This window comes from Protopterus annectens, chromosome 12.part0 (genome assembly GCF_019279795.1).
Source record: "Protopterus annectens isolate FY-2018-M chromosome 12.part0, PAN1.0, whole genome shotgun sequence".
NCBI classification, from domain to species: Eukaryota; Metazoa; Chordata; order Ceratodontiformes; family Protopteridae; genus Protopterus; species Protopterus annectens.
Window position 1 is genome coordinate 491,218,865 of NC_056746.1, and position 19,698 is coordinate 491,238,562.

At 37.8% G+C, this 19,698-nt stretch overlaps 1 protein-coding gene across 3 annotated transcripts in view; it reads left to right on the plus strand.

Annotated features, from left to right (window-relative positions):
- ABAT (4-aminobutyrate aminotransferase) overlaps positions 1-19,698 on the plus strand; it is a 1,409,217-nt gene that overhangs the window by 864,495 nt on the left and 525,024 nt on the right. For all 3 annotated transcript variants that reach the window (XM_044089599.1, XM_044089601.1, XM_044089600.1), the window contains one exon: positions 8,130-8,266. In XM_044089599.1, the coding sequence (XP_043945534.1) occupies positions 8,197-8,266 (70 nt within the window). In that variant the 5' untranslated portion in view covers positions 8,130-8,196. The remainder of the gene's footprint in view (positions 1-8,129; positions 8,267-19,698) is intronic.

Sequence of the window (19,698 nt, forward strand, 5' to 3'; positions counted from 1 at the left end):
TGCTTCTCTCCCATCTGGCCTCCAAATGGGAATGTCTTTCACATGCTCCCACCTAAAACACCCACACCACTAACTCCACACCTAAGTCATCTTTTTTGCTAAATTTAACAAAATGTCATAGGTCTTTCTCTGTACATCTTTACAAAAATTATTTCTTTTGTATGCCAGCCTTTGGCCTGTCTTACACATATTCTCAAATTGACACCCTCTTAATTGCAAAACAGTGTATATATTATTGTAAAACTGTTATTCCGGTACATACTAATATTGACATATGATATTCACATTATCTATTACTAATGTGGCAACTTTCTGTAATTCTGCCTTTTTGCAAATGTAACAAATTTATGTACTTTATATTTTGTAATGTTGCAAATTTCTGTATTTTATATTTTGTAATGTTCCAAATCTCTGATTTTATATTATGTACCCAAGCTTTTCTCCTTGGGTCTCCACTGAAAATGGGCCACAAGCCCAGCTGGACTAACCCAGTTAACAAACAATAATAAATAATAAATAAAATAAATAACTAAATAGCCAATTACCCCATATGAGAATCAAACCCTGCACCTTGTGTCTGTAAGGTAAACACCTTTACCATTTTGTCAAATCCCACCCTATATTTGAAACTCAGATGACTGTCATTATTTATTGACTGCAAGGCTTACTGATATGCCAGGAAAAAAAACACAACCTTTATGAAGAACAGACAAAAATATTACTAAAAAAATCAGAAACATTATGCAAAATCTTGGATAGTTGAGGGCATCTAAACCACCACATATAGATATTCATACATATGCATACACACATACAGACACAAACACCACTCACATACTCACATACACAAACAGATGCGACCATCAATTAAAATGCACTTGTTTGACTGTGACTGTAAATGTATGGTCTTGTAAGTCTGTTATGGCACAGAAGTCCTTTAAAGCACTACATATCACCACTTTATTGCCCACAGCTCATGTTTATTCATCACACCATTGGTGTGTGTGTAAAGCATGTAGTCACACGTTAATGTATAGTAATTATATTATAGCTGTGTCCTTAAGGACAGGTACCATTATGCGTGTCTGTGTGGTTTGTGACTTATTCATCAGTCCATTTTAGTAACGATTTTTGATGAATGCATAGCATGTCTTAACACCTATATACGTGTTTTTCTTTAGTACGTGTATGCTCTTCAGCTGTGCTTACACTGCAGGTTAAGTAGTCCCAGATATCCAGTCCCATAGAGCTACTTTGGGTAGCAGACAGTCATAGTTTTCAAGAGGTATGTAAGCTGTGTTTTCCTATGTGAAGAGTCTGGAACAAATAAAAAAAATAAATAAATACATATGCTAAATAACTCAGTAGTATTTTATCCATATACGAATATACATGATCCACATGATTCTGTAACTAAACTCTGTTGGTCATTGCTGTGACCTAATTCTCATTTATACAGCAGTCTATTAGAAATATAATTCTAATTTTGGTTTGCAACAAAGTGTCATTTTTGTTTCACAGCAGTACCATTCTAATGATGCGGCGTGCCCCTAAAGAAAAATTGTCTTCTTATCGCTGTATCATTTCACAGGAAGTGGTAAAAATAATGACCGCTTTATGGTAGAGTAAGCAGACAATCTCTGTTACTTGACAGTGCATATTAAAAAAAGATGACAGTGACAAAACATCTGTGAATACTGGATGGATGGGTTATGTTTTGCTATAAGAATCTCTAGTTTTCTTTTCAGTGTTGCCTTTTCAATTTCTAGATATAGGTCTGCAGCTAGTTAATTGTAGTGGGCTAATGTCTGTTTCTTGGTACACAAATTTGCTGAGAGCACTTAGTTGACAAATGGAATTCTACTTATATGGAGCTGTCAGATGTCATTTGTACATAATAACACTGACTAACAGTGGCAACATTAATATAGAGTTTAATAACTGTCCTTTTTTAAGGGTATAAATATATAAGAATACTATGTATGAAACTGTTTGCTACTTTGTGTTTTCTGAGTTTGGTAAAGCATGTGTGTGTGTGTGTGTGTGTGTGTGTGTGTGTGTGTGTGTGTGTGTGTGTGTGTGTGTGTGTGTGTGTGTGTGTGTGTGTGTGTGTGTGTGTGTGTGTGTGTGTGTGTGTGTGTGTATACTGAAATACTATTTTCGACATTTTTGCTAACGATCCCCCAATATATGTTCCTAACTGTCCCTTTGAGGGTATAAATGTGTCAGAAAACAGGTTATCTGCATGAAACTGTTTGCTACTTTGTGACTTTATTTCATTCTGAATTAGATAAAGCACGTGTGTGTGTGTGTTACTGTGTGTGCATATGTGTCTGTCTGTCTTTGTGTATCTGTCTATACTGAAGTAGTACTTCATCATTTTTGTGAAAGATCTTCCTATATATGTAAAATAAAGTAAATGCTACCCAGTAATTGAATAATTTATTGACAGCAGAAGCCTGTTTAAATAAATGGGTACAAATGGATGTTAGTATCACTTACCTATGATCATTATGTGGTAAAGATTCAACTAAGTAGTCAATGCCTACTCAAAAATGTTCCTAAATGTATCTCATCTTATTTTTATTTTATGAAAAGGTTAGTTGTGCATGGCACAGTAGTGCAGCCCTTAATGGTGCTACCTCACAGTGTTTGGGTACATGGTTCAGTTCCTGGATACGGTGCCTTTTGTGCAGAGTCTGCATGTCCCCCCAGCCCCATGTGGGTGTGTTAGGTGTTGCAGTTCCCCACACATCCTAAAACTATGCAAGCAGATGGATTGGCCAACCCTCAAAATCGCCCACAGGTGTGGGTGGATATGTCATGTGTAGACTGGCATCCTATTCAGTACTAGTTCTCTACTGTGCACCTACTGGTCTCCAGGCTGGGCTTCACCTCTCCTGTGTCCCTGAATAGGATAAAGCAGCTACTAGGAACTAAATGAATGAAAGAAAAGTAGTTGTACTAGTCATCATTTCCTGGTTACAGACTTAAAGTGGCTTCTGTGCAGTGTTTTGTTTTTCATTAGTTTAAACTATGCGTTGAGATTCATACTGAGGTATCTCTTTCCTAGTCATGTTCTGAGATAATAGGAATGAACATCTTAGTTTTCCCTGTCTTGTAACTCTCTACACTAAAAGCAATCCTTATCTCTGGTATTTCAGTCATGTCTTCCGCGGCAAGATAGGACTTTTAGACGTCTGTCCAACAAGATACAGTAGCAACTTTCAGACATAATCTGTTAAATTATTTTGTGAAAAGAACCAGTTCCATTGCTCAAAACATGTGATGTGATACTGCACAAAAATCATGTTCTGCAGACTTCTGGATAAACAAGAGAAAGAAAGACAGGTATAGCAGTAAAGGGTATGTCTAACTATAGCATCTAAAACATTGCTGTATGTAGCAGTGTACATGCTTTGTGGTACAGATATCAGTTCTACAAAAATGCAAATAGAGAACTAATAAGTTTCGGCAATATTTTCTACAGTCAACTATACAACTTGATAGGCACTTGGGTTTCAGTAAAATAGTAACTTTCCTTGTATTAATTGGATATGTATCTGTGGCTTGAATCATACTACCAATTGTCAGGATATAGTTATGCAGAGTAATAGCGTAAATAAGCAGCTGTCAATTTCTGCCAAGTGCTGCATCTAGCTTCTTCTGAAAGATCCAGATAAGATGCTTTCATAGGTTCATAGGTATGTACTAGGCTGATGACCACTATGGCCCTTTTAAGCCTAACCATGTATCCCAAATCTCTGACAAGTTTTGGCACTCTTTAGAAGTATAACATTTACAAACAGGGGCCTGGGAGTTGAACCTTTAACAGGCTGACTGTGTCCATTAGAGATATAAGTGACAAATCAGGGATGAATTTCCTGTTCCCCATTCAGTGTCCAAGTTACACTTGAACTGGGTTAGGAGTAACTCTGCTTCACATGGAGAGGGAGCCTGTTCCAGAAAAGGGGTGGTTTCTGTGATTGTATACCAGTCTCTCCAGCAACTCCTATTTATACCATAGGCAAGGTTTAAGTCTTTAGAAAGGGAAATTCTGGTGCTGTTTGTTTTACAGATATGCAGAAGTCCATTAGGGTAGCATCCAACAATGCCTTATATGCCAGGCATAGATCTCCCCTCAAAAGCCTGTAGGGTACAGAACACAAGAGTTAGGGCTTTGGGGCAGTCTGCATAGGATATGTTACTTATGCCCTGTATTCTTTTAGTAAGGAACCTCTGTGGATGTTCCAGTTATTGGATGTGCCTGGTTAGAAGCATAGGAAAGGGGAATTTGTACTCAATAGGTCTGATGAATTTTGAATATAGTAGAACAATGACCTTCTTGTACCTAGATGTCATACCTTGGTTTATAAGTTGCACAACATAGAATGATTTCCTCAGTACTGGAGACATGTGATGGTCAAAGGTTAGATTACTGTCTACATGTGTTCCCCAAAGTCCATTACTTATTGGGTTGACTGTTAGGGGTGTGTTGTCAATATGATAGTTACCAGGAATGGATGACTTCTGGAAGGATACTATTATGCATTTCTTGACATTTAGTTTTAGTCCATGACTCTGATGCAAGTTATTTGTTTGTGTCAGCTCTTACTGGAGAACATTAGTGTTGGTGGGGGATTGTATGACTGCACCTAATTTGCAGTCATCTGCTAATTTGGTTCACCAGAGGCCCTTGACAATAGCCTTGACTTCAGAGAAGTAAATGCCAAAAAGGAGCAGTCCTAGGACTGATCCTTGAGAGACGGCACTTGTGACTAGACTCTCTCTGTAGAGGTGAGCTCCCCAATTTTAACTTCCTGGATCGTGTCTGTGAGCCAAATAGCTATCCATAGCATGATGTAAGGATCTATACCTAACTTCAAAAGTTTATAAACAATGCCAGAGTAGGGTATAGTGTCAGATGCCTTAGCCAGGTCAAGTTAGGCAATGTGAATAATTCTGGCCTCATCAATTGCTTTGATGACTTTCTCAAAGAAGTCCATTAGGCTGAATAGGCATGACTTGCCTTTGACAAAAGCAAATTGGGTTGGGTCCAATGTCTTGAGGTTTTCAATATCATTAATTGATCATTTCCATGATAATTCTTTCCATGGCTTTGCATATGAGACTACTGAGACTTATGGGTCTGTAGTTTCCAGGGTCTGTAGATGGTCCACCTTTGTGCAGAGGGATGACCTTTGCTGTTCTCCATTCATGAGACACAAAGCCTGTTTGGAGGCTACAGTTAAATAGTGATTCCAGAGGGCCTAATAGGTAATCTTTCTTGCTATTTAGGCCTCCTGGGATATTGTCTGGACCCATTGATGCAGTGTTCTTGGCCTTAGAGAGAACATTGAGGACTGTTCCCTGGTGATAGTAAGAGGAGTTATATTTGATGGTATTTCCTGAAGGGAGGTTGGGGGGGGGGGGGTAAAGTTACAGCTGAATTTGTTTGCCAGTAGATTTGCTATATATTTTGGCTCAGTATAGGTGGCTCCATTAACAATAAGCTCTGCACACAATTGTGTATTGCCTTTGAAGTTGTGGGCATAGCTAAAGAATGCCTTGTGGTTGTCCTTGGCCTGGTAGGCCAAATTCACCTCAAATTAGGCTTTGGTGGACTATTTGTCCTCTGAGTTGTTTTGGTTTGATGAGTGCTTTTATCCCCCTGGGTGCTACACCCCCTAATTTTTGCCATAATTGTCTTCCTTCTGTTATACAGCCTATTGATGTTATGATTCCACCAGGGTGGCTTGTTTTTTAAATTAGTTCTGAGATCTCAGGGTTCATGGGGCCTTGAAATTTTGCCAAGTTATCACTTAATATTTGGAAATTAGCCTTAGAGTAGATCCTGATCATTTCAGGGTTATCTGGGTTTCCAGGTTTTATTTTACTTCAAAGGAGACCATTTTGTGGTCTGACCTTACCATAGAGGACATAGCAGTAAGGGGTGTCCCATATTCATGAGGACCAGATCCAGTATGTGTGTCCCCTGTTCAGTGTATTGACAGTCTGGTCCAGGGAGTTTGCATTTACAAAATCCAGGAATCTCTGTGCCTTCCCCCCAAAGCTGATGGTGAGTCATTTCTTTACAAAGTTTCTATTCTCTTTTCTTGTCCTCTGTCCTCTCATGGACTATCTCTAGTCCTCCCCTGTCCTCTCCTCTCATGGACTATCTCTAGTTGTTTGAGAAAAATAATTTGCAGGAACAGACATTTTCATTAGGAGAGGGAACTGACTGTGCTTCTCTTGCATCTTTTTTTGCATGTAACCCCTGTCCTCTAACTTCTTGGTATTTCTTTAAAGAACATCAGCCTTCATTCTGTGTGGGGACTGATTGGCCTAGGATTTTTTTTTTTGGATGCCAACAGCTTCCCTATGTCATTGCTTCATGCACTGAGTACTAGTAAAGACTTTATGTGTGTCATATGTATGGTTTCACGGGTACCCCTGCTGTCCCAATACATAGCTTATATTCCTGTTAGACTGTGATGTCAAAACAGAACACTATGACTTCACATTGGAAGAAAATTAAAGAGGCAGAAACTCTCAGGGTGATGTTGCTGTAAAAAAATGTTGCACATTTATACAGCTGTATACAGCCCTGAGTGTTAGGAAAACAGTGTTTATAGGACAAAAGGAATGAAAATGAAACCATATCTTATTAGGAATTCTGTTTTAAGTTTTCTGTGATAGATGCAGCCTATTTCAAATGAACTTTTATTAACAGAACCCAAAGTACAATTTTGTTGCATTAGAGTCTGTAGAATAAGTCCTGCTGTATCATTAAAATGATAAAAAACAGTTCACTTTTAAAATTAGAGTAAGAACAACAAAAGTTAATGCCACTGTGTGATTCAGTAAGAGGATTTATATATTGCTTCTGGAGACATTACTTTGACTTCTTACTGTGTAAAGAGTGATTTTACTGTTTAAAATAAACATAAACAGAAGCATCATTAGCTGTGTTTTGGGTCAGTACTATTTTCTTTCTAATTTGATGAATTTTACTTATTGCTGAAAGGTATGATGGGTAGAAAATTTGATTGGCCTGGTGGTGGCTGACATGCCTGAGGGATATCATCAGTGTTGTCTTCCTGGCTGTGACTACAATGATTACTTGGAAGGAGCCAGTTTGACATTGCAAACACAGTAATTGATAATGTCTCTGCCTGGGAGTCAGAAGGCTGACACTTGGAGCGATGACATTCACTGTAAAAACTAGCATGAGTAGCATTACCATTAATCTAGAGGTGTACAGAAAACTTACTGATATTTAAAAAAAAAAACTTTTGAAAGAATCCTGAAGCATGCCACTAGTGTGTGTGTGTGTGTGTGTGTGTGTGTGTGTGTGTGTGTGTGTGTGTGTGTGTGTGTGTGTGTGTGTGTGTTTTCAATGTTCAGTGTTCAATGCTGACATTTCCAAACTCATGGATGATTAAGGCCCTTTTAAGAGTTTGCCAAGAGATAAACCAGAGTCAAAGTTTCTGTTTTTGAACCAAGTATAAATATATATATATATATATATATATATATATATATATATATATATATATCTTAAAAATCTCCAAAGCTCCAGACCTCAAACACTTCTAATGTGTAAGTGTGAGAAATTCCATAGTCTAGCAGCCCTAAAGTGTAAAAAAGAACTCTTGTGTAGAGGTTTTAAATTGAAGTCAAATTGCAAACAGACTGTTCCTTGTATAAACATTATGTATTGAAAAGTTGGTATCTAGTGCTGCATTTAAAAATGTGTCCTGGAGATATTTAAAAATTAGAATTAGGTGACCTGTCAATGTAGAGTACAATACAAACTACACCAGACACCCCCTATATAAGAGATGAGAAATCAGTATTACCTATGTAGTAAACATTTTTTCACACATTTCAGTTTGTGGCACTGAGTGGAATTCAGTGAACAAAATGATCCACAATATTCCGCAATAAGTCTATCTGCAGCTTTGTACAGAGGCATCAAAATATTTTCATCTGTGCTTAATACTCAACGTAGGATGCCTGTACTTAAACAACATATTCTTAACAATTATTGTGTTCCTTAAATTGTGTGTGTTTTGTACTATTGTATATTTCCATTTTTTTTATTTTTGTTACATTTTGCCTTACAGAATAAAAGTTGGAGAATAGAATCCTACTTAGCCCTGAAAATACTGCTGGGCCAAAGAGGAATTAATCATGGCTTCCACGCTGCTTACACGTCAGATTGTGAACACACTACAGCAGCACCTGAAAATAGTTCTACCAAGTAAGTATTGTTATAAGTGTGCTCTTACACAAAAACATTTTTATGTGCAGCATTGTTTCATATATATATATATATGTATATATGTATATATATATATATATATATATATATTTCTAAATGTATTTTATGTGATTTTTATTGCCACTGTTTGCAACAGGCGGTTAAGGGCTGAATACATGCATTTTGGCACAAACTAAATTGGGTTTCTCAGGAACAGATGTTCAATTAGCACTGCAGAGATCAAAACTGGCTAGTCTTTTGCTATTTCATAATGGATGCCACAAATGTACATATTCTGTACAACACACATACAAATCTCTAGACTAACGTTATCCCTGTATGTGTATAATGCTTATTAGTATTAGAACGCAGTTATTATTATTATTATTATTATTATTATTATTATTATTATTATTATTATTATTATAACATGCAGCTGGTTCTGTGTGGGCTGTATGACCTCTGGGCTTTTAATGTGTTTTTAGAGGGTTTACACCAATTTTTGAAAGGTGTACATTGTTTCCATACTTTTGTTAATTTGTCTTATGAACATTAAAGCTCATTGGCAGTCTTCTGTTGTGTTCATGGACTTTTGTAGCTCTTGCATGTTCTAAGTGTTGAACCTATGTCATATACCGACTATTTCAGTAGACATACGAAGTACTTGTATTTTAGGAAGGGGTCTTGCTGAAAGCCTGATTAGTTTTTATCATCCACCATACACCATAAATTTCTTGGCTTGTGAAAAAAAAAAAAAAAAGAGGAGGTAAGTCTATGTGAAGTTAATCACATCCATGTGGTTTTAAATTTGAGGCTTGCATCAGCATAGAAAGAAACAGGCAATAAAGTAAAATCTGGTAAAATTAAGCCTTTGTTATTGTAAATTATGTCAGAATTCTCAGAAGAAAGCAGGTTTTGGGATTGTACATAATTATTTTGCTGCATGATGTTAATGGTGTTTCTGTGATTACTTATTGCTGTTTTACAAGTGAACAAGCAAGCAACCAAAAAGTAGAGCACTCTTTTACAGACAGAATGTGTTAAGAAATGCAGCTATGTGAGCATGTTACCAGAAGAGGTAGAATGAATGCACCTGAACAGAAAAGATACTTAGATATTCATATGGGAGGGGTAAAACCAGTATGTTGGTTAGTCATGCATGCCGATGAGGTATTTATTAAAAGTAACCAATGTAGGTGGGAAAACATGTTACAAGAAAAATTGTTTTGTTTTTTGTTTTTACATTGTTAACTGTAGTAGACAGTAGTCCATATGGTTCAGCTGTAAAATGTTTATCTGACTTTGTTTTTTTTTTTCTTTGTTCAGATTTTGTTTGGTTCAGCCTGTTCATTCTTGGTGTGCTTTCAGTTCTGCTTATTTTAAGCTGCTTTTTATCTGTGTCTCACTTATTTTTCTCTATACAACTTCTGTTTGGTTTGAGCCTGTTATGGCCTAGTGCATATGCCATCTTGAAGGCAGTAGCGATTATTCATCACTGCTGTTCATAGGTAGCTGCACACTATTGGCTTGGATTTACAGCTGTCTTTCATTGATTATCTTGTTTTTCTTGCTTGCTATATATTGTGCTCAGTTATGTGGGGTGCCACCATCATTGTTGTAGGCCAAGTGTGGGTGGTGTGCACAATTCAAAATTTGCCATATCACCAGTAATACTTTTACATTTCACTTTTAGTACACACCAGGTATAAATGTGTTATGGGCCTAAACAAAATGAGCTGTAGAGTGCACAGTTAAGAGATATATTAACTCTTCAACACTGGTGTCCAGATATCTCCATCACCTCATTGTTACTATCCATCCCCGCAAAATTCCTCCCCAAATTGCATAAGCACATTTGTAGTGCTTTCTTTCTTCCCACCAGGGTCCTTTTCACATTTCAGCACTGAGCATTATGGAGTGGCAATAGATCCGCCTCCATCGATTGCTAGCCTTCAAGCACTTAGTATCCTAAGACAGTATAAAAATTGTTTCGTGTTCACCGATTATGAACTTCTGCTCAACTCTGTTGATGTTATCTCTCAGAGGTGCAAGTACTTAATCATCCTGGAGGAATCTCTCTCACATTCCACTTTTTGCAGTGAGCACAGCACTGATACCCCCCCCCCCCCCACTGAACATCAAAACTGTCTTATGCTGATGCTGTCAAGAAATCTCTACCCAAGCCTCATAGAACTCTTAAAACTAAGCATCAGTGTAAATTCCCATAATACACCTACTCCATATCAATACCAACATCAACATGTCCCCAACAGCAAACCATTCCTATGTTTGGTAGGCATAACACAGTTACTGAGAATGTCCTAACTGTTGGTGTCTCTTTTGTTAGGCATACAGATACCACACTCACTAGGCAGAATAAGGATACGGTTACAGTCAGTTGCCAGTGTCGAGCTCAGATTGTGGCTATAATCAGGGCTCTCTCCTCAAGTAAGTATGTCTGTGACATGGTAGTAATACACATGGAGAAAAATGATCTGGCAAGCCAACTCTTCAATTCCATGCATACAGAAGGACAGAATGGAGCTTATCATATAAACTCCATCTAGAGCTGAGACATGGTTCTAAGTGAAATCCTCCCTTAACCTGGAATAATGCCTAGAGTCAGAGGGTTCATCCGTTGGCTAAGCTGTTGGTGTCATTTCACCCAGGGTGTATTTATCACCCTGGGATGATGGCTGAGTGTCCATCTTGCTTTACAAAAGATGGGGCTATATCTCACATTCAAAGACTTTCTCATTCTGGCCAAAGCCGTTACTACCCCTGCTGTGCCTTTTAAGTAGAGTTCATCTTTTTGCACTCATTGATTTCTGAAGTTTTTAGTGTTATTTAAACAAGTTTTGTTTATTTTATGTTGTTTTCCTTCATGAAACTGAATTATAGTGTTTTTACAGTCCCGACTATATTCTTTAATTGCAGAGTTGCTTCCCTGTGCCAAATCTACTGATTTTTTCCATTTTAATTATTGCAGCTGTTTTTAGTAACACTTAAACAAGTCTTGATCACTTATTTTATTTTCTTTGCTGATAACTGAAGTGCTTATACAATCACTGAACTGCTTTCAGTTATTGCTGTATTGTTTCCCTGTGTTTAATCTGCAGCTACCGCTTAATTTCTGCTATTTATAACATAAATGATACAGGGAAATGTGTGAGAAGTCTGAGAATTAGTGGGGTCTGCCCAATTAGAGAGGATAAGTAGCTGTTATTTCTGAAAAGCTACCATTATTGACTGGAGTCAAAAGATGTACTTTTTATGATTTGTTTAAATTTTTAGCTCAGCTGTATTGCTCTGATTGAGACTAGTTTAGTGTCTGTTACAAGATTCAGAGGGTTGATCACAATGCAGAAGTCGAAGAAAAGCAAAAAAAGTGTGTGTTTATAGCACATTTTAAAGACAAACATCAGGAAAGCAACTTATTTGTTCAGCATTTATTGTTGCCAGTTGATTTTGCTGTTCTAGTGTTACTTAAACACGTTTTGCTTATTCTATTTTCCTTTTCTTCCTAAAGTAGTTTGTTCAGTCACCTGACAAATTCTCTAAATGCTGTTTTGCATCTATGTGATAAGTCTACTTCTTTTTCTCCATTGTAGTAGTTTTTTGCTGTTTTAGTAGCATTTAAACAAGTTTTGATCACTTATTTAATTTTTCTTCCTGGTAATTGAAGTGCTGTATTATGCTGTCACCTGATTGCATTCATTATTTACGCTATTGTTTCTCTGCTGTTTTCCCTCCATTTCTGTTGTTTACAACTTTAAGTTGCTGAAACAATGCCTGCATAGCTATAGTCAGTGTATAAGCAGTCTTGAGAGACAGTGATGTCTATTCAATGACAGATGATAAACAGATGCTGTTTCTGGAAAGCTAGCATTATTGGCTGGAGCCAAAAGCTATTTAAAAGCTTCTCTTTAATTGATTTATTTAAATTCTTAGTTGAGTTGTATTGCTCTACGTTGTGCTCTGCACAGCTCCGTTCAAACCTGCATGTAATAGATTCAGGCACTCAGTGATGGCTGGTGACTTCAAATCAAAGGGGGGTTGCAGGAGACAGCTGAATAGGTGGGGGTTAGTGGGAATGGGTGTGGCCAACTAGAAAGGGGAGGAGCTATGCTCAAAACCACAAAAACTGTAACTTTAATTAAATACACTGCCCTGGGTGCCAAACCATCATTATGAGAGTCCAGTCAAGACAAAATGAAGTGTAGAAAAAAAAATATTTCAGTGCATTGGCTGCATGACAGCTTACTTAATATCTAGATAGAAACAAAAAGGTTGTGAGGCATGAAAAATAAATGACTTCTTAAATACATTACTGGAATGCCAGTCAAAATCAAGTATAAGAAAAACAAGCAGCACTCAACTCAAACCACTTCTCCTTGCACTGCAGTTCTAATTATAATTTATATTCAGCTTTATTAAAGTACCAAGTAACATGCAGAAAGTAGCAATCTCTGTGATACCCCCACTTGTAAAAATGTTTCTTATCCAAAAAAGACCTGCTGCCTGACAACAACTATCCACTTGTTTCATGTGGAAAACATGATTAAAGTAAAAAATGAAAAGCAAACAAGAAACAAGCTCAACATACATTGCTTAAAGGATTAGTGCACTGGTTATGGACCACACACGATAGATTGGCATTCTGTTTAGTTTGCAGGTAAAGCCTGCAAAGATGACTGCAAGTCTCCAACAAATGTAATGAGCTTCTTAAAGTAATGCAATCCTGTCCTTTATTACAAATACTGCCATATGCATTTCAATACCCAGGGCGTATACATTATCTAGTTATGTAAGTATTCTCTGCATGGCAATAACAGAAAGGCTTTCAGTGTTGGCAGTTCTTTAACAGTATGCTTATTAAAACTTACTTGTATCTTACAATCCCAGACAAGCTTACCTGATGGTCATTGAAGCATTGCTACTTAAACACAGAGCAACAGGCACTTTCTGAATAATGATGAGCATAAATCAACAGTATAAAAATATGACAGAAGCCAGAACATTCTGCAAAATCAAGGACAGATGAAAAGCCACTTTAGTACTTGTGTCTACCTTGGATGGAGGGAATACTCTGCACATTTACACTGCATAACTGCTCCTTGCCTTGCTTGGACACATCCAGAGTCACTACATGGGGGAGTGGGGTGCAACAAGTATGTCACAATTTGAAATATCTCTAGCTGACTGTGATGGCCCTGACACATTTGTCATACCTTTCAACCTCAGAGCAAGATATCTGGACAAAGCCATACATAGAAGTGGGACAAAGGCCCAAAAATAAGGACAATTTTTAAATATTGCTCTTATAAATGTAGAAAGATAATAGAATAGAAGGTCTTGCATTAGTATGAATTTTCTGAAGGGCATGAAATATCAAACTGAAATGTCTGTCATTATTTTCTAACTTCAGTCTTTAATGATTTGCCACTAATTTGCCAAAAAAACACAATTTTATAAAAAACGGACCAAAAATGTGATGCAAAAATATAAAATAGCCACACAATACAGCTGGGAACCTGTCAAAGAAGGGACACTTTTTTAATATTAGTGCTGCCAACTTCAGCAGCTGACAAAATAAAAGAATGTACATGCATTTCTAAAATAAAAGTAATCTATAACTCTGATTATTACAGTTATTTATTAATTGTAAACCATCCATGTTTTCTTCCAGAATTGCCATTTGGCGGAGGGATTACTAGGGGATGAGCAACATTTTGAGCCAAAATCGGGGACAGTTGAGAGGTTTGGATATGTCTAATTCTATAAAACAATTTATTTGCACGTACCTGTTAATGCAGGAAGTCTGGACAAGGCCAAATATATTGGGGAACATATAAACAGTACTAAAATTGCTGTTGTATAAACTGAGACAGTTGACAGAATAACAGGTCTTGCTTTATCATGCATTTTTCTGAAGGTTATGAAGTCTGAAACTCAGTACCTGCCATTATTTAGTGACTTCATTCCTAAATGATTTGCCAGAAAACCATAAATTTTATGAGGAACAAAGCAAAAATCTATGAATTCTGCAAAAATCTGGACAGTTGAGAGGTATAGTTCAACCGGGGCTGTCTTTGAGTTTGCCGCCCTTCCACCCACACAAAATCATGGTTGAATGGAGCCTCCCCCCTGCAGCCATTCCAATGAACCATTACTTGGCTGTTTCACCCCATTTACCATAAACACTAATGTGCATACTGCTTTACTTCTGCAATGATTTGGACTTCATTTAAAAGTTTTATTTTGCATTTTACAGTGCAAACACTAATAGATATCTGCTAAACAAAGCAATGCAGTCTCACAATGAAAACAGACTTAGCATTAAAGCTTCTCTGCCCTTGAAACTCACATTCATTGAAATAGCATTGAAGCCCACATTCAAAGAAAATACATTTTGCCAGTGGCAGATAAAGATTAACTTTGGGTTTGGCTGTTTTCAAATCACAGTCCCCTTGCACATGAAACATACACATGCACTTTCATACACCTTCCTGATTGTATTAAATTATATTCCTTGTACAATACAGTACAGTTTTAGAGGGCGTTTTAAATTTATTGTTTTAAACATTTTTCCAGTAAACAATGAAACAAAATGCATACACCAATATTAACAAAATGGCCCAATTCAGAACATTTCCCTTATAAAAGTCTACTCAAACTTCTAAAGTCCACCAGTATCAGTACATATGCACAATCTCTGAAGAAGTAAAAGTCATCTAAATAATTCCACATTAAAGAGTTCTATAACTAACGAAGAGGTTGCTGCTAGCAAACAACTTTATATTTCATTGTTTCATCTACAAATAAAGTGCCTGTTGCCCTTGAGGAATAAATTGCCTATCTTACACTAAAAAAATGATAAGCTAGTAATATTGCAGTAGAGAATCGATGGCAAACTGATAACAGGTTCATAGTTACTAGATATCTTCACCAAAAAGGAGTGCAACATCCACCCCCTTTGCAACACAGTATAGTATCAGCAATGCATCTGTCTACTGTGGGAGTAGAACCCACAGCCTTCTGCATCAAAAGCAAGTATACTACCTATTGTGCTATTGACAATGCAAGCAGACTCAGCACCAAACTTTTGCTCCCCTGCAGCTCTCAGCTCCTTGTAAAATCTACTCACTCATCTCTGAACATTGCAGCACAAGAAATCTGGAAAAAGCCGACATTTATTGGGGGGGGGGGCAAAAGCCCAAAAATCAGGGACACATTTTAAACATTGCTTGTATAATGTTGGAAAGTTACTAGAACAAAATGATGTGTTACCACCATACATTTCACTGCCAAGTTTTGAACCCAGGACCCTGTGCAAAACAGTCAGAGCAACATACCACTATGCCAAATCAGCTGTTTTGGGAAAGAGAGGAAGACTGAAACTTAAATGGCTACCATTTAGTGAATTCAGTTCTCACCATAGCTGTCAACCTGTTAGCACAAAACATCTGAACAAAGCCAATAATGGGGGAATACAGCCCCCAAACATATTCAGTGAATTCAGTTCTCACCATAGCTGTCAACCTCTTAGCAAAAAACACCTGGACAAAGCCAATAATGGGAGAATACAGCCCCCAAACATATTCAGTGAATTCAGTTCTTACCATAGCTCTCAACCTTAGCACAAAAAACCTGGACAAAGCCAATAATGAGGGAATACAGCCCAAAAATAGGAACAAATTTCAAATGTCCATCTTATAAACTTAGAAAATTGCTAGAATAAAAGCTTTTGTGTTACCATGTACTTTCTGAAGAATATGAAGTCTAAAATTCAAATGCTTGTCATTTTTATTTAACATTTTTTAACCAGGAAAGTCTGACTTGGAATAAAAGCAAATTTTCAGCAGAGGCCCAGGGAGAAACACTCCAGACAGACGTGTCTTGGTAAGATGGGAGGACACCAGAGCAAACCCATGGAGGACATGCAGACTCCACGCAGAAGGCACCACAGCCAAGAATCAAACCAGGGAACCCGCAGCTGTCCGGCAACAATGCTACTACTGCACCAATGCACTACTGACTTTGTAAGGACACAAAAATACAGAAACCACAGCTTTTATGAGGAAAAGAGCAAGTATGAGGGAAAAATCTGCAAATTATTTACAAATGGTGGTGGGTAGGGAATTCAGGTTCTTGCCACCTGGGTCCAAGGTACAGGGTTCAAGCCTGTTCTCTACCCACCATCATATAGCACTTGGAGCATTTCACACATGCACACAACAAGAGAGCAGGCTCCAGTAACAAGAGTTCCCAGTCTGTGCAATCACACATGCGTGGAGTTCCGGGACTATTTTATTTTCTTTCCACAGCTGGGGGGTGGGGACTGCAGTTCAGCAGTCCTATAGCACAAGCCCCCCCTGCAGGCACTACATGGAAGTTTTACACCTGGCAAGCCTAGCACTATACAAATATATGTAAAACTCTCATGTGCGTAGGCTGTAAAAAAATTATTGCCTAAGCCTCGAAGGTCAAACAAGACAAGATCCTAGCAGAAATTAAGTACTTTAACATATACTGCTATGTCCACAGCTGGAATTCACCAGAAAAAAAAATACTGCAAGCCTAGTACTCTTAAACTCTCAACTAGCAATAACGTACCGGTAATTAATATGACACACAGATTCTGCCCTCACATTGCTGGACAAAATCAGGGTGACTGTGAATTGTCTTTCCGATGTTTCAAAGACTACTAAGAGCCTTATGATGAACAGTTATGACTACAATATGGTGGAGATTCATGTGGTTATAAATTAATTGGCAATAAAAACCCAAAGAACAATGCAGGGAGACATTTCTGAGCTCTCCATACATGCCTCAAATGCAGATAAAACTCTTGTATTGAGACTTAAGCAAGAATGATGCCAAGGTACAAGGAAAAGATGATTTATTTCAACAATTGTCTTAGTAAATGGTATTATTTGAGCAGGATCCATGTATATATCTGCATATAATGAACTGTTGCACAACCCCACTTGCTTTGCCAAGGATGGCTTGTATCTCTCTTTCCAAGCTTCCTCATATTGGCTAAAGCCGTTGCTGCTCCTGTAGTGCATTTTAGGCGGAGTCCAGCTAGTGAGTGTTCCAATGTAAAAACTTAACAAACACAAGACAATATCAAGTGGTGCTGCTCAATGCTCAGGATCTAAATAACTAATTGCCTTACCTTAAAGACCTCCTACATTTGGAGCACATTTCTGTGTGTGTGTGTTATTACTGAAACCTGGATTGAGTGTACAAAGCACCCATCTATACCAGGGCTTTGTGTCTGTAATGCCTTTAGGCCCAATGGAAATTGTGGTGGAGTATCCATATTTGTTAAAGACTACGTTTGTTTGTTTTTCAATTGAATTGTACAGGTTATAGTTCACTTTAAAGGTGAGAAAAGTTTTGAAATGATTTAGTGTGGTGTCATTTTTTATATCACAAAACCTGGCATTTTAACAGGGGTATGTAAACTTTTAATATCCACTGTGTGTGTGTGTGTGTGTGTGTGTGTGTGTGTGTGTGTGTGTGTGTGTGTGTGTGTGTGTGTGTGTGTGTACATACCCATAAACATATGTGTGCTCTGAGACACAGCCTTGGAGCATGCAGCATAAAAAACATGTTTTTTTCAGCTTGATAATCACCCCTCCCCCGCACTTCGTATGCATAGAGGGGTGCACCACTCCACACCTCTTGCAGTTATGTATTCCAACTTTGTTATTGCATAATACCAGAGAAAGGGCCTGTTCTCCAACCCACTATGATAGCACTTTCATGCAACTGTTAATTGTCTGTTATCTGTTTGATTTATCAATGTGCACAAGTGTCAACACTCAGGTGATCGATGCTGGCATTTCGAAAATCAGTGTAGTAAAAATCTACCAAACATGAAAAAAAAACATTGTAAAGTGAAACAGTTTCTTTTTGAAGCCTGATCACCAAAGTCCCATCACACATTCAGACATAATTTGTCTGAATAGTGGTAGTGCTATGGAAAGTATTTTTCTAAGGTAAGGTGCAGGGTTTGGGTTAGGGGCAGAGTTAAGGTTTAGGTTAGCATGCATTAGTAAGGTCATTAAGGAGGGGGCAGCTTCCCTGTACTCAGTTATTTACAGTAAGTAGTATTCTTTCCAGTTATCTTAGGATGTGTATTTTCAGGGAAAATAAAAGTTCGGGTGGATGATATAGCTGACCGCTTATATTGTGGGGTATTTCTGTGGCTTATGTGTTATGTTATGAATAATTATTCTGTAGGCTTAACCAATTTATTTTTTTTTAATTCAAACAAAGATTTGTTCAGTTGCTCACATTACTTCCAACTTTTGATACTTTTTTGGTTATTCTATTTTATGCAGTTGCAGTTTTTCAAATTGATTAGTATTTAAGAAACATATAAAGGTGTGGGAAAAAGGAAAGTTTTAACTGGTTTGTAATATGCATGCTCAGTTGAATTTTGATCCTCGGCTGGGGTGCCTTCTGTGCGGAGTCTGCATGTCCTCCCTGTAGTCGTGTGGGTTTCTTCCAAGTGCTCCGGTTTCCTCCCACGTCCCAAAGACATGCTGTAGGTGGATTGGACACTCTAAATTAGCCCTACGCATGAGTGCATGCATGTGTGTGCCTTCCGTGGAAGGTTGGGCACTGGGCTGGCAACTCAAGACCATAAAACTCCACTGCTAATCATGAGTGGACAGGTGATCCACTGTGGCGACCCCTAACCGGGAAAAGCCACTGTTCTGAGAGTCTGATCTGCAAATATACAGAGCTGAGTATATTTTCTTGGTTTTATAGTTTATACAATTAGTGGTTGCTCAAATCTCTGCTGAAACTGTCTTCCCCACCCACACTCCTGATTTGTAGTTTAAATTAGGTGGCTTTTGCTGTGCCAGCTCCACTGTAGATTTGATCTAGGACACTCCCCCAGTCCCATCTCTTTACCACATTCTACCTAATAAACCCTTTCTGCACTTGCTTTTAGTCCTTTTTAATTTAATTGCATTTTTCAAACTGTGTGTGGTCTAATATTGCTACATACTCAAGTGTGCTAGCTTGCACTGCATGTGAATTGTTTTTGCTACTGTTTTTGCTACTTTTCTGTAAAAAAAAAAACAAAAAAAATGTAAGCCTGTTTCCTACCTTTCCTGTAACTAGTGTTCCAGATACAGATTTGCTGTATCCAGGACTGTTGTAAGCTTCTGAGCCCCCCCCCAAGCCTTTCTGTGTTGGAGGGAAGCCTTCTAGCTTATCAGTGGGAGTGGTAAGCATTAGGTAACCTGTCTACCACGTAAGGAGTGGTTCTGGCCCAAAACTTGTAATTATTGGCCGTTTGGGCAATCTTCCATCTCTCTCAACTTTCTGATTTGAAAGCCTGCATTTGCACTTGTTTCTGTCCTGTAACTCGTCTAGTGCAGATACAGATTCTTAGTTTTAGCACT